Source organism: Podarcis melisellensis (assembly GCF_964234715.1).
Source record: "Podarcis melisellensis genome assembly, chromosome: 13".
Taxonomy (NCBI): domain Eukaryota; kingdom Metazoa; phylum Chordata; class Lepidosauria; order Squamata; family Lacertidae; genus Podarcis; species Podarcis melisellensis.
In genome coordinates this window covers 14,291,009-14,306,796 of record NC_138545.1, presented here as the reverse complement: position 1 = coordinate 14,306,796, position 15,788 = coordinate 14,291,009, and the positions used below count along the sequence as shown (strand labels likewise).

Below are 15,788 nucleotides of genomic sequence, written 5' to 3'. Positions count from 1 at the left end.
TTTTTGTAAAACACTTTCTGTAAAGAAGTTTTTTTCTACAATCAAGCAGTATATAAATTTCATGAAATAAATAAATAGTATAAAGAGCAAAGCTATCGGTTACAGTAGCTTGTTCAGTTTAAGTTCAGTTGATGGATTTCGTACATATATGGGTGTTTGTTTGTTAACAAAATAGCTCTCCTAAATTAATACAGTACTGTGAACCTGGAACTTCACGTTGAAGAGAATACGTGGTTCCTGGAGTGAAATGTATTGTGGAAAGATGCAATGGAATATGAGGCAGCAGAGAAGTTTAAAACAGACTTAATTTTCCCTTTCAGTGTCTCTACCTTCTTCCTGTACTCAAAGAAAGACAGAAGTTTGAGGAAAGCTAATGGAGGGACACTGAGACAAACATTGTTGTTTTAAGCAACAGCAGAGGTTTGAGTAAAGCAGGCTTGGAACTCACTCAGCTACATTGGCAAAAAAAAGTGCTTTATACAGTATGTGTTGTGTACTGTATTCATTATAACACTGGTGGCACCAGATGCCGCTGTGGAGTTCCATTTTTTCCAACCCGATTATTCATACAAAGTTTACAACGCGTTTAACTGAAACGCTTCTTTGATGTGTTTAGATCCAGCCTTGGAAGGATGGTGAGGTTTTTTTAAAATAAATAAATAAATAAAAAAGCAAACCAATCTCAACAAGGAGAAATAGCGGAGATGTGTGCAGCACAGAAGCTAACACAAAACAAGCTTACACAACAGAGTTTGAAACTGTCTCTTTCCCTCCTCTCTTTCCTTCCTTTGCGCGTCAATCAAACCTCTGTTGTTATTTAAAACCACCGCTTCCCACTGTATCCTTCTGCCACTCTATTTCCTTTATCACGCTGGCCACACACAGTTACTGTGTTGATAGTTCTCCTAAATTTTCATGGAAAAATTCAGACATGGTCTCTGAACAAGAGGCCCTGTTGAAGGTTAGGATGGTTCCATGTGAACTGTACAGTAAGTGATGTGCATGTGTGTGTGAATTGCATTTCCTAATGCTTTAAATTAATTATACCCTGCTGGAATTAAAGCATCCTGTTCCTCTCACGCGACTTATTTTCTGCAGCAATGCTGATAGGCTGATTGCTATCTCCATTTCATCATATGATCACAGGAAGGCTGTGGCATAAGGTCAGCCATGAGTTCGTTTTCCCTTCTTTTTTGATTGGGGAACACAGAGCACTTCCAGACTGTCCCTGTTTTGGGGTGAGATTCCAATTGCATGCCAGGGAATTCTGGTTGCACATTTAACATTTATTTGGCAGTCTTCCATAACAAAGCCTCTGTCCCTTACCCCAATCAACCAGATGGAAATGCTTTGGAAAGTGTGGAGTAACTATTGCTTTGATGCAGAGTCCTGTAACTTCCCCACAAACAAATCAGAAAGGCTGTTCAGTAAGCAGCTGATGTTGACTATCCTCCTGGCAAAAATGGTGTAAATGAATCAGGATGTGTGCTCAATAAAGAGGTCACCTGGAAGCAATCGTAAGACAATTACCGGAAGCTATTAGCTGACATGCCACTGACTGAGATGATACTGGAACTGAACCCAGTGACTTGCACTCTGTGCTCCCCCACACTTAACCTTTTGCCTTGTGCTTTCTAGGCACAGGAGCACGTATAACTACTTGATGCCTGAGTTGTTCTTCTTCTTTGCCCCACCGCTTTCCCCAGGAAAACCCACTCTTTAATGCTGAATCGGAACAAACGGCAATTCAGATTTTTTGCTGATTTCCATTTGCTCCATTTCAGCTGTAAAGAGCAGTTTTTTTGCAGGGAAAGTGCCAGCAAAAAAAAAAAGTGCTCAGACACAGAAGTGGAAAGTCCAGACCTGTGCCTAGAAATGCAGAGCAAAGTTAAGTATGGATGAGCCCTGGTGTATATGGGAGACCAGTGGCGTAGCGTGGGGGGTGCAGGGGGGCCCGGCCGCACCGAGCGCAACATCTGGGGGGGCCGCTCTCGCACTCGCAGCTCTCTGCCCCTACCTGGCTCACTCACTCTCTCTCACGGGTTAGAGGGCGCAAATTACTTGCCTTGCTGGCAACCCACGCTATGCCACTGTGGGAGACACATGGTCAATATGACCTGGGAATTCATGACTGGCCACAGCTTCTTGGGAAACGGCCAGTATATAGATCCATGAACTCATCCTGAAACTTTTGCAGTTATAGTCGTACCTTGGAAGTCTAACAGAATCTGAAACGTTCGACTTCCAAAGCATGGCTTCTGATTGGCTGCAGGAAGCTCCTGGGTGTTTAGGAGCCGATATGTACGAGTTCTGGGGCATTTGAGAACCGAGGTATGACTGTATTTAATGCGTTTGCACCCTGCAGACCCTCTTGGTATTCAGAATGTGGCTGAATGAATGAAATTTGGAAGCACTATTAAAGCCTAGGGGCCCATCCTGTTTCCAGCCAGCATTGCTGTGACATGGAAAGTCGCAAAACTGCTGCTGGAACAACCCCTCTCCAGAAGACTGTGGACTTTTTTTTCAGCCAGAACTCACTGGAACTCAGTTCTGGCACCTCTCAGATGGGTGCCATTGCCATTATAAGAGAACAAGAGAGGTGTTCATTGTGAGTTCTGGCACCTCTTTTTCTGGAAAAATAGCACTGTGGATAAGTATGCCACCATCGATAGCTACACCCTGCCTCACTGTGTCTGGCAAGTATATATAGCCTAGCAAAAGCTATGCAAACAAGATACACAAGTGCAGCGTACACATAATTCAACAAAGATAATATTTAATGCTTAACATTTGGCATCAACAGAACATGGTGATAAGTAGCTTCCTTGTTTCACATCTTAACAAAGTTGCAGTTTCGTTGGTTGGCTTTAGCTCATTGTTTTTTTCTTGTTTAACTCAGATCCACACCTGAAATTTTGGTTACATTTTGATTTGCATAATTAAAATAAATTATGCATTTTAATAGGTAGGGTGTATATTTGGACTTCTGCGTAGCTTTCAGGCTTTCTCCTTTTAGTTTTTAGTAGAACATGAGAAAGGGGGTTGAATTTTTTTAATTGGGTCAGTATCTCTTGGTATTAAAACGTGCAAGATTTTTGATCGCAATGAATTCCTCAATAGGCATTCTGTATAACTCTGCCTTTGCTCCCTACCTTTGCCATGAGAAACTGACCTGAATATAGTATCACCCCGTACCTAATGAACTTCAGAAGGGACTGGCTGGATCATGCCCATCTAGTACAACATCCTGTTCCATAGCAGCCAACCACACGCCTAAGTACAAACCTTTTATTTTTAAACGTAGTACGCATTTATATTTCAATAAAATGTGTTTTGCATTTAAATGAAAATATCCTGATTTAACTTATAATTCTGTAACCTCAGCATCTGCACTACTGGTCCTCCCAGTTTGGACTCCTAGGATGTGTAACAAAGATTTGCATATATTTGCATATATGCAAGTTGACATTTGTGCTCATATGCTTCCGCCGCCCCCCCCCCCCCCGCGCGCTTTCAAATGGCCTGGGACGTCAATCATTGCCTGAGCGGCTTAGCAATACGGAGATACTATAAGAGGCGGGGCAAACTTCAGAGAACATCCTGAGTGAAGGACAGGGGTGAGCTTGAGTCTATCCAATGGGAGAACAGAGTTTTCACCACGTGAAAAATAAGGCCCTGTCTCGGCCAATACACGCAGAGACGTGGGATCATACTATGGAACAGCGACAGGTCTCAGCCAATGAAAACACTCGGCTTGCTTGTCACGTGGGTCAACCGTTCCTCAGTTCGCACCGCTCTGACAGCCGTGTTGTTAATCAGCGGAGCGCCGGGAGGAAATGACTCAGGGGACAAGAGGGAGCGGGCTGCAGGAGCAGCCAATGAAAAGGCCAGAAGAGAGTCACGGGATGAGGGTGACATGAGGGGCAAGTGTATGCTGTGGGCGGGCACGTTTCCTGCCCAATCATGGCGCGCAGGAGCTGCACGGGCTCGGCCACGAGTGCCCAATCAGTAAACGAGTTCCCTAGCTCTCTTCACGTGACGAAGCTCTCTGCAGTCAACAGGAACAGGATGTCTTTCGTCACGTGACTAGGGTAGCGCGGGTGGGGGGGAGAGAGAGCAAGGGGCGGGGTCGCGCGCTACGGAAGCCGAGAGGGACGCAGAGCAGGGCGGTTGCAGGAGCAACAGTAGCAGCGATGGCTGCGGACGGCGAGCGCTCCCCGCTACTACCAGCCGAGCCCGGGGATGGGGGCGGCCTCGGCGCTGGAGGGCTGGTCGGGCCCGCAGGGCTGGTCTCGGCCTCCGCCTCGAACCCGCCGGGGAAGCCGAACCCGCCTCAGGGTGAGCCACGCCCCCTCATTAATATGCATGAGATTCCAATTGAGTGGGGGGGAGCAATGGAGGGGCGTTGGGGGGAGAAGGCGAGGGAAGCCTCCTAAGCAGAAAAAGCGGAGTTAAAGCATCATGGGCGGGGTCTTTAGCTGCGTGGGCGTGGCTACTTCGAATGAGGGCGTGGCCATGTGCTGCAGGGGCTGGGCTGCAGGCAATGGGGTTCTAGGCGCCCCTGCCCAGCAATTAGTGAGGCAGTAAGTGGAGAAGTTCAGGGTTGGTCTGGGAAGGTTTTTTTGTAGGGTGCTGGGGGGCAGGTAGATAAGAAAAAGGGACAGGTGAGGGCATGATTGGCTTCACAGTAGTCTGATGGGCAACATGTTCGAAAGGTGGATCACCCTGTGGAGGGGTTCCCCCAAGGCTGAGTTTGAGCATTTACAGGAGGCAATAATATGTTGGCTGACACTTGGAGATCCGATTGCAAAAATAAACAAATGAATAGCATCTTTGTCTTTTTCTGATCCACCCGGTGGGGCGCAGTGGGTGAAGAGTTAAGCCAAGTGCCTGCAGATATTGGAGTCTCGTGGGATGAATTTGGGCAGAGCCGAGGACAGATTATTATTTTTTTAAAGGGATTGTTGAAGCATTTGTGAAAAGCGATGTGTGTTGTTTTGGGAAAAGGCAGCTGAGATGCAGCTCTGGTTGAAGCAGAGTGAAGAGGGGCTGGGACACTGAAGCAATAGTCCATGCTCCCTTTCCACAGACACTTCTTTCTTTCCTCTTGAAAGGGTTTCCTTCCTTCAGTGGGGTCAACGATGGGGGCCAGGCAGCTGTGCTTCCCGGAGAGGACCCCCCGCCCTACTCGCCTATGGCGTCTCCAGAGAGCGGCAGTGCTCCCATGATCACTTGCCGGGTTTGCCAGAGCCCCATCAATGTTGAGGGCAAGATGCATCAGCATGTCGTGAAATGCAGCGTCTGCAACGAGGCCACGGTGAGCACTGTTGGAAGGGCGGGTGGTGTGATGGCAGTGGGGCTGAGGTAACAGTGAAGAGGAGGAGATGTGTGGCAGGAGATCCTTGGCTCTGATCTTGTCTTATCGAAGCTCTAGGCTTATTTCATCTTTAGCTCAACAGCCATTATTTCTCACCCTCAGCTGCTACCCACAACATCACTTCTAATAGCCAAGTTGTAGCTCAGGTGGCGTATTAGGTACACATAAATATAGTTGTGGGGTCTTTTTTTTCTGTAGCAGGACTGTTTATTTAACCATGAGACTGGAGCTCAGGCAAAAGATGCACAACTGATCTAGCTTGGTGTTAAAATACCTGCATCGCATCCATTCTAAAAGATGTGATGTTCCAACTTTGGCATATCCAGGTGGATCTGGGAAAGGCTTCCAGCCTGAAACTCAGGAGAGCCTCAGCTAGTCGGTGTACTGAGCCAGGTGAACAAGTGGCCTGACGTGGGATACATCAGTTTTGTCTTTAAGCTTTTGGTTTGCCAGGTAACTGTTGAGTCAGCCTTTGGCAAGCTGTTTCCAACTACAGCTGATGGGAGTTGTAATCCAAAACATCTCAGGGCACCAGCTTGCTGGTGGCTGTGCTAGCCTGATGGAAAGCAACCAGCTGACTTCATTTTAACTTGGGACATAAAGAAAAAAGAATAAAATGGGTAGGAACTTTTCTCTCTCCTCTCTCATAATATTAGATCCTAGGGTCACACATTGAAAACCGACTGACATTCAGGATAACCAAGAGGACATACCAGTTCCTGTTCACACCCCTACATAATTAACCATTGACACCAGACAGGGTGTTGGGTCAATAGCTTAGGTAGGTTTAAAAGTTGCTTACGCAGACACATGGAGGAGGAGAGATTTCTAAATTGTCAGTGGTGACTGTGGAATCTCCAGCTACAGAGGCAACGTACCTCTGAATTAAAATCTGCTCAGCAAGGAGAAGGCAGTCACTTGCACTTGGTTAGTAAATGTTGGGGAACAGGCATTTTTGTCTCATCTAGCAGCGTTCATCTTCTTATATGGGAAATGGAGATCTTGGATCCACTCCAGGATCCTTTTGAAGTTTTTTATTTTTAAAAAATATACCCTGCCTTTTGAGGAGCTTCCTCCACAAATGTTGACTTGGATTGAAGAAAGAAGTTAAAAAAAAAAATCAGAATAAAGGTGGCAATGAATTTGGATGAGATGAATCACTTCTTTCTGCAATCCCAGTCAACATTCACCAATCAACCAAACCTCTGATACAGGTATTCCCAACCTCTTTGGAGTTTAGGGATACACCTGGGAATTATAAGAAACGTACTCATTTTACAGATGAAAAGTTGGTGATGGTCAGAAACACACTTAAAAAGCAAGTGAAACTGCAGAAAAACAACCTCAAAATACAGTACAGACCAAAAAAGTGCAACAGCAAACACCCTTCCCAAAAAGAAGGGTATCTCCTCCCAACCTCCCAAATGCCTTACAATAAATAGATATTAGAGGGGAACTTAGGGAGCCCTAGTCCCAACAGTTTTAATGGAAGGAAAATGGAAGGTGAAAGATGTGCATCCTTGACTCAGTCCCTCATCCCTTGTTCCCAATATATAGCACGAGGAAAAACTTATCCTGCACTTATGTTGTTACTGAAGGATTCGGGGATGGTTCCTTTCCACAACAGAATTAGTGGGGATTTCCTTTTTCTTCAAGGACGCCTAGGTCCTTGTAGGTCTGAGCTTCTGGAGGTAATAATACTCTGACTTACTGGGTTCTTGGAAGCACTACTAAGATAATGTGCATGGACCACTTTGAACACACAGGGTGCCTGGCTGGTGCAAAGTCTTGCTATGAGGACAGTTCCGCAGAGCTTCCTTTCTTGGCCTTGCTTCTCCCCATTCTTCCCTTTGCACTGCTGCTTTGTTTAGAATATTCTTTGTTAACTTGAGAGAGAGGGTAATACGCCAAAATTTCACTAAAGCCTAGTCCGGCATACGAACATAAATCTTGAAGCTGAAATTGCAGCTCAGCAGTGGCCTTGATGCTTGGACAAGCAGATTCCACAGAGTTGGTGTGATGTGATGCACTGCTGTCTGGGCACCCTCCAAAGTTTTAAATCAGAGCTACAGATCTCTATTCTGTTGTTTCATGTATTTCCCAGAATAATTACCTGGAGTTAACCTGACTTTTTTTTAATCTCCTGGAGAAACCTGTCTGACCATAGTTAGCTCAGCTTCTCATCCAATAAGTGAAATCTTATTTATGGATGCTGACAAACACAGAAGTGTGGTCCAAGAGGGATAGTCTGTTGGACTTTGGAGCTAGGTTTATACAGGTTTGCTGTGCTGCTGCCACATTCCTGTTGCGCTTTCTGCCTCTGGAATCTCAAATTAACAATAACACAGCATCTGTGGGGTAGAGGTACAGTGCAAAGCTTTTCAGACAGTTATTATATTGAAGAAAGAATTCATGTTTCAAGATCGTGAAATGCACAAGCTTATCTAGTTGTTTTAATATGGTACTTTATCATTAAATGGGAATACACTATAAATACCAGCAGCTTAGGGTCAGCTATAAAGATTAAACAAGTCAGCTTTAAGGAAATAATTGCTCTGTTGAAACCCTTTAGTCAGATTGTCCTTTTGCGCTCTCCAATTAAGCCTTTCCAGCTTAATTGGAGGCCACCACTGGAAGCCTCTTCTATCAGTCCTCTGCTGACCTATTGGCATTCAGATCTATCTTTCTGTGGTTCCCTGGAAGTCTTCTCTCCGGCACTCCTAACCGCCAGCAGAGCTCAACACTCCGAGCTGCTTCTCTCTCCTTCCCTCGGGGCTGCAGGCAGATTCTCCACTTTACTCACTGAGCCAAGTGATTCGGTGATCTTCAACAAAACCAGATCTCTGGCTTCTTGGACTGTCTGTCTTCTTCCCCAGCCTTCCTTTATTTTGCTGTCCATTTCTTCTGACCAACTCCTCCTTCCAGCTCCCAGACCCCTCCTTTTACTGCACACCAGACCATATATATACAGTGGTACCTCACAAGACGAATGCCTCGTATGACGAAAAACTCGCAAGACGAAAGAGTTTTTCGAGTTGCTTCGCAAGACAAATTTCCCTATGTGCTTGCTTCGCAAGACGAAAACGTCTTGCAAGTTTGATTTTCAATGCATTCCTATGGGAATCCGTGCTTCGCAAGACGAAAAATTCGCAAGACGAAAAAACTCGCAGAACAAATTAATTTCGTCTTGCGAGGTACCACTGTACTACTACTAACCCCCACTAGTGCAGCCCCAGCCAATCGCACTGCCCAAATGAAAATTCTAAGCCTCCATACACGAATCAAAATATGCATATCTTCCATCCCTGTTTTGCATACTGTGAATTTCACCACCAGCCCTTCCTCAGAGCTGTCTGTTATCGCCCCAGTGACAATTAAATCACTGAAGCAGAGTGAAGACTTCCAACATAATCATCACATAATCCAATACACATTCAAACCTCATTCACATGTTGATTTCTTCACGTGTTGAAACATTCCTTAATATCGGGCTTCCCCAGCCTGGTGCCCTCCAGATGTTTTGGACTACAACGTCAGCAGGGATAATCAAGAGTTGTAATTTAGCAGCGGAGGGAGGTTTGTGTACCTTAACCCAAAGTGAGGAACTTGCAGTCCTCCAGATGTTCCTGGATTTCAACTCCCATCCTTCCTTGCCATTGTCCATGCCTGTGGCAGGGTTGACAAGAACAACACTGTAAGTCTACAGCCCTCATTCCTCTTCTAACCCTTCACAACAGATTATAGGCATATTCACTGGAGTCCAGTGTGACTTAGTTCATTGTGATTTTCATACATTCTCTTCTGCAGTGTAAGTTGAACTAGTATTCCTTCTGCCCTCCTTTGCACGCTCTGCTTAAATTGGGTGGTGTGGGTATTGTTGCATTCCGTACTAGAGTTTAAAGCACTTCACAATACTTATCTCCACTTCTGCATCGGGAGAAGGGATGTGGCTGCAAGTTTAATGATTTATCTATGACCAGCTACAAAGTCTTATGGCTAAAAGAGACTCCCAGGTCCAGTATACTTGCTCTGAACCCTTGCTTAGCACTGACTGTTGCTTGTCACATAATACACAGTTCAAGATACTTGGGACCAAAAATGGAATAAAAAATTGACCTGGGGTGGAAATCGACCTGCAAATTTCTGTGCCTTTCTCCTCCTTTTGCCTAAAGTCCCATCTCTTCTGCTGCAATGAATACCCCTTTTTCTCAAGCCTTACCTTGCTATTCTGGGTCCTGAGTGAGAATTTCACCTAGCCCCTGCTTCTCACCCTGCTGCCACTGAGCCATCCTCACAGTCCCATCTCTGTGCATTTTCCTTCCGCAGCCCCACCCCATAAATTACAGAAACCCTGCAAGATCTTTCCCTAGCGAAATAGACCTTTCACGTCCCTAACATCATCCTCCCCTCACTCTTTAAACCAGGACGTGTGTTTGCTTCTTACGGATTGTGTCCTTTTGCCTTCTTTCTGCTACAGCCTATCAAAAATGCCCCGCCTGGTAAGAAGTACGTGAGATGTCCCTGCAACTGCCTCCTGATCTGCAAAGTGACATCGCAGCGCATTGCCTGTCCTCGGATATACTGGTAATGGAATGGGCTGGGAGAGGTGCTGAGAAAGGGGCCCGGCGGCTTTGCTGCAATTCCATTGGGGTGTTTTGGGATGGGACCCCCAGTTCTGCAACCCAGATGAAAGAAGTTTGGTTTCTGAACTTGGGATATGCTTGTGGGGGGAAGGGTACCCTAGAAATCCACCCCACTATGCTCCATGGAGTGGTGGCTTACAGGATCTGGCCAGCCAGCCGGGTCCTAAATTTCCCACACATCTGTGGGCCACTGTGACAGTTGGGTAGTCCCTCTCACCTGTCAATCACCTGACACCATTGTTTCAGGTGACTTAACATCAAAGGAAAGAATCGGCCAGAATTTTCTTTTTGTTAAGGCAGTCAGAAACTTTTGCTTATCTATTGCAAGTTTATTGCCAGAGATCTGTTGATCCTGACTTCCCTTTTGCCCTCCTGCACCCCGACCTAGATACCATCAGAGAGCTGTTTACTGACTCCTTTTTCCCAGGGGTATTTCCTTATCTAGGAGGCACCTGTAAATGAGTTGTTATATAAGCTCTGAGTTGGTTAGTTTCTGGTGACTTAGTTCTTTTTTTAAAAAAACTGTTATTATATTGTGTGCACAGTCTTGAGGACCAACCAACTGACTGGATATAAATGGCTTTAATTTCACTTGAAGCCTTAATCTGAAACCCCTCTCACCCCTGAACAGGATGCAGCCAGGAGCCTGGTGCTGTTTGAAATAAAAATTAAGAATCCTTGTATCCTGGGGAGAAAAACGTCTTTACTAGGAAACGTTTGCTGCATTGTGTGATCAGATTGTTGTGTGAGGGAACTGTGAAAACAATGTCACAAAAGCAGGGGGCCATAGATGCTTGTTTTAGGAGGTGAGGAATGGAGAGATGGAGCACTTCTTTTTACTTGCCGTGATCAATCGTTGTATTGCTGGGGGACTGAATTTAGCTGGGCAAGCTGGATCTGTTGGGAGGACAGACCTAGCTGCATGTTGGGACAATATTGGCAACAAGCAGGGAATAAAGGAGTAATGTTGGGATTGGGAAGTGGGTGGTGTGCCATTTTCCAGGCTGTACCACTGGTACAGGCATGGAAAAGCAGAGCAGTCCTCTAATTTAATTCTTCTTCTTTCCCCCCCTTGCTCCCAGTAAAAGGATCATTAACCTGGGCCCAGTGCATCCAGGACCCCTGAGTCCTGAGCCACAGCCGGTCGGTGTGCGCGTCAACTGCGGACATTGCAAAAATAACTTCCTGGTAAGGAGTGCTTGGAAGTGAGGCCAGGGTCATTGGGGGTGTAGCGGGTTGGAAAGAGAGAAGGCTAGGACTTAGGATCTTCCCACTGTCTCCAGCTTTTGGAAATGAAACAGTAGCTTGTTATTTTACCTAAAATACCTCTTCTCCAGAATATTGGTGGGATGAAGCCAGCAACTGAACCAGTGGGGTATGTAATGGACAGAGCGGAGGTTGTCAGCGTGGGGCTTTCCAGTTATGGTCGGACTACAGCTCAGATCAGCCCCAGTGTGGCCAATTGTCAGGGGTGGTGGAAGTTGCAGTCTCAAAACATGTGGAGGGAACTGGGTTGGCTGCCTGTCTTTGGCCTGGGAAGCCCATGATCAAATGTCAGCCTCAAATATCACCTCTGGGTGGCCTCTGGGCATCGGGATCTCTTGGCTGAATGTCCCTTGCAGGAATACACAGAAAAATTGGTGGGGGAGCAACGTCCACTGCTCTGGGCTCCCGGGCAGAAAGGCAGGGTAAAAGTGTAATTCACAAATCAGTGTGCTAACAGTTAAGGAGTGTCTTGTTCTGCTTTTGGGATTTCTTTTGGGATGGGTGGCAAGGGATAATCTTGCCCCCTCTGTTGTGGCACCTTGGCAGACCCGCTTGAATAGCTAGTGCTTGGGAGCTGGGTGAGCAGGTGGTGTGCTTGACAGGTGGGCACCTCTGGAGTTAGAGCAGTCAGTTTTTTCTTCAGATTTGGTTGACTAGCTTTACTTCATGTTTTCTTTTTGTTTGTTTTTTCTTCCTCCCTTCAGTGGACAGAGTTCACGGACCGCACATTAGCACGATGTCCTCACTGCCGTAAAGTGTGAGTTAACTCCACTCTTCCTTAACCCACAAGCCGCACTCACGGGGCAGGGGGAGATTGAGGGAATGTTCTGAATAGCTGCTGTATGCATTTCATAGAATGCATAGATCTGTCGAGTTGGAAGGGACCCTGAGTGTCATCTATAGTCCAGCCTCCTGCAATGCAGGAATCTCAACTAGATCATACATGGCAGGTGGACACCCAACCTCTGCTTAAAAACCTCCAAGGAAGGAGAGCCCATAACCTCTCGAGGGAGACCATTCCACTGATGAACTAGTTGCTGGACTGGGGGAGTGAGGTTGGCACTTCTTTTTCTTAGGCAGGTGAACCTGGAAGTGTGTCATGTATTCTGAGCCAGGCTGCTCAAGAGCACAAGCTTTTTGTTAGTCACCTGTGCAGAGGTTGGCTGCTTGCTCTGGGCCAGCCAGTGTGGCAAGCTCCTCTGACGTGCTTCCCCAAGATCTGAGTGTTCAAATCCCCCCCGAGAACTGAGGCTCCCCAAGCACAGTTTGATGGGCTGCCTATATCTGCCCCCAGATCCTCCATCGGGCGACGCTATCCCCGGAAGAGATGCTTTTGCTGCTTCCTGCTAGGCGTGTTGATGGCTGTGACAGCGACAGGACTTGCGGTGAGTGTGAGCAAGAAGGCACAGTCCCAGTGCGGCCCTTCCTGGCGTTTGCTGTCTGAAACTGAACTAGCCACTGCTGCTCAATTTTCAGTGCAAAATATTAGGAAGTTGCATTAGATCCGGGCCTGGGGCAGCTTTTGTACAGGCTGCTAATTTCTCAGTACAGTCGTATCTTGGAAGTTGTACGGAATCCGTTCCAGAAGTAGTTCAACTTTCAAAAGTTTTGAAAACCAAATTGCAGCTTCTGATTGGCTGCAGGAAGCTACTGCAGCCAATCAGAAGCCCCAGCGGATGTCTGGGTTCCAAAAGAACGCTTACAAACCGGAACACTCACTTCTGGGTTTGTGGCGTTTGGGAGCCAAAACGTCTGAGTTCCAAGGTACGACTGTACGAGCTGGAGCCAGGGCTCACCGAAGCCTTTGGCAAGCTCCCTTCAAGTAGAACATTATGGAATCCTCAATATGCTTCCTTATTTGTGAATGGCTTTGTTGAGGTATCAGAATTACAGGGCATGTACAGAAAATCATAACGCTAAAAAGAGGCAGATGACATTTCAAGGGAAATTCAACAGCGACTCCTGAAAAGTCCCTAGGAAGCAAAACTTGGTGGGTACGTTTTGGAGAGAAACATGAGCACGTTGGACCACTCAGATTGTGATTTCCAGAGTTTGGTCCTAACCTCCCCCACATATTTCAGCACTGCGGTGTGTGTGAAGCAGCAAGTTAGAGCCTCATCCCCTTCTGGCATGGGACTAGCCTATCTGTGCCCCATAGGTGTTTATGCTGCACCCTGTGCAAGGGTGTGCCCTTGGGCTCCTCCCAATACCCTCAGTCCCCTCCCTCTTTCACAGAAAACCTCTTTATCCATTTGACTGGCGGTGAACGTGAGCTTGGCAGCCTCACCATTCGCTGACTCCTCTTTGCCTCTCCTTTTTGTCTCCAGTTTGGTACGTGGAAGCAAGCCAAGATATACGGCGGGATCTACGCCTCTTGGGCCCTGGTCATTCTACTGGCCTTGGTGTGCCTTGGTCGAGCCACATACTGGGCCTGCATGAGGGTCAGCCACCCTGTCCAGAACTTCTCCTGAGCCTTTTCCTCCATTTCCAGCTCCTCCTGCTGCTGCTCCCAGCACATCATCTACTGAGAGCCAGCCCTGTCCGTCCTCATTTATTCCCCCCCTTCCTTCCGCTTTGGGGCTGGGACCTTCCGGGGCCACCCTCCTGCTGTGCCAGCACCCTATTTTTCAGTCATCTCAGCAGCTGCTACAACCCTCACCCAGGAGTCTCTTTCCTGGTCATTCACCCTGGATCTGGTGGTGCCAAAAACAAACGATCTGACCTGAAGAACTTTATTAACCTGCGGAAATCGGAGGGGGGGGGCTACCCCAGCAGCAGCAGAGTTCTCCGGGGGCAACAGAACACTAAATGGGACCAACGTCAAGAGGGGCTTTGCGTGATTAGACATTGTGGGTTCCAAGAAACTGGCACAAATTCCTGAGTGCCTCCCGTGTGTGGGAGACATCAGAGCTACGGTGACTGCGCTGGGACATATGAGCAACAGGGGCCGGAGTGGTCAGATGATTAGATTGAAGCGGTCCAATCCCAGTTGTGACGGGCTCAACCACTTGAGATTAAAAACAAAACAAAACTACAGTAACTCGGCTGGGACATTTTTGGCAGAGCGGTACGTTTTCAGAATCCGTTGGCTTCTCTTTGAGCTGCTTTTGAAACACTTCCCAGGCTGGAAGGAGCTACAAGACATCAGCGCTGCATCCTTGCTCTTTGCTCCGTGACTTTGGGGCAGCTGCGAAGGACAGCTCAGGCTGCGAGAGAGTCGAGGCACCTTGCACTTTCCGTAAACGGTGAGCCTGCGACGAGAGGCGTGGAAGGCGACCAGATCCTCCGCTGCTGGCTTCCCGTGGCGCTTGGGAGAACTCGGTTACTTAATGGCCAGTACCCTGCACCTTGGCGTGGGCGCTCCAGACTCCTTCCAGGCCCTTCTCCTCCCCAGACCCCCCTGTCCCTTAATACCGCCTGGCGTTTGGCTAAATGTCCCCTACCCAGTCAACAGCCCTCTATTCTGTGACCAGCGGCAATCCTGAGATCTGGAAGGCTCATGCTGACAGAATCTCCAGTACCACATTTTGACACTTTTTTTTTTTTAAAAAAGTCCCTTGATCCTACTTCATTTCTCTGCCCCTCTCCGCCCTTTTTTGTTTGCACATTCCATGGTGGAGGAATTTCCCCCTCTTGCCCCTCCAAGAACCAAATCCCTACTTGGGAGGGTGGGGCTGAGGGACCCTCCCCCATCTTACGCATCATGTCACTGATTTGTGCCTGGTTTAACAACCCCCCCTCCCAGCCTAATCATGCACTGCGACTTGTCAAGTTTCACCCTTGGATCCAGGGGAGTGGATTCCCTTTCCCGTATTTACTGCTGGGTGGGACAGCTAAGTCCTTTCCCCTCTTCTATCTGCAATTCCGTCTGCGAGCTTTCCTCCTGGCTTGAAATTCCAACCTCATCTCTTTTGTGTTCCGATCCTGGACATAACCTTTCCGCCCCCACCCCTTCAACTCGCTTTCAAGAACATGCTTTTTTGTTACCCCATTTCGGGTGGTGGTGGTATTCCTTTCCTTAAATCAGGGAACCTTTGGGCCTCTAGATGTTGCTAGACTTGCAACTCCCATCATTCCTTGCTGCTGGACCCTGTTGAAAGTGCAGCAACTGGAGGCCCCAACGTACCCCACTCCCTGGCCTAGGTCATTTGAGGCCTGCGAGAGGCGTTCATGGGAGGGAGGCCAGTCTTGGCCGCGCAACCAGAGGGGAAAGGGTGTCAGTCCTGCTTCCATGCATGTCTTGGCTTTTGTCAATGGGGTGTTTTTAAGTCCCTTCCTCAAATTCCCCCCTTCCTTGTGCCCCCATGGCTTTGAGCTTGTGGCCCCAAAACTTGTTGCCGTTGCAGCTTTGTATATATAAGAATAACTGATGTGTACATAGAGCTATTTAAGATTCGCTCTCCTTCCCGGTGGCTCCCTCGCTCCCTCCCACCTTGTGTGCCTGCACCCTGTCTCTCCTTCAGTCATGCTGAAACTCGCCTCTCGCTCTCCTTTGCCTCCAC

General features: G+C 47.5%; 1 protein-coding gene across 1 annotated transcript; it reads left to right on the top strand.

Moving 5' to 3' along the window:
* The first annotated feature begins 4,109 nt into the window (after window positions 1-4,109).
* PIP4P1 (phosphatidylinositol-4,5-bisphosphate 4-phosphatase 1) lies at window positions 4,110-14,825 on the top strand. The gene is made up of 7 exons (XM_081883679.1): window positions 4,110-4,338; window positions 5,115-5,317; window positions 9,855-9,961; window positions 11,103-11,208; window positions 11,991-12,043; window positions 12,581-12,671; window positions 13,614-14,825. Exons 1-7 carry the CDS (start codon window positions 4,194-4,196, stop codon window positions 13,755-13,757), a joined length of 849 nt encoding a protein of 282 aa, XP_081739805.1. The 5' UTR covers window positions 4,110-4,193; the 3' UTR covers window positions 13,758-14,825.
* The last annotated feature ends 963 nt before the right edge of the window (window positions 14,826-15,788 follow it).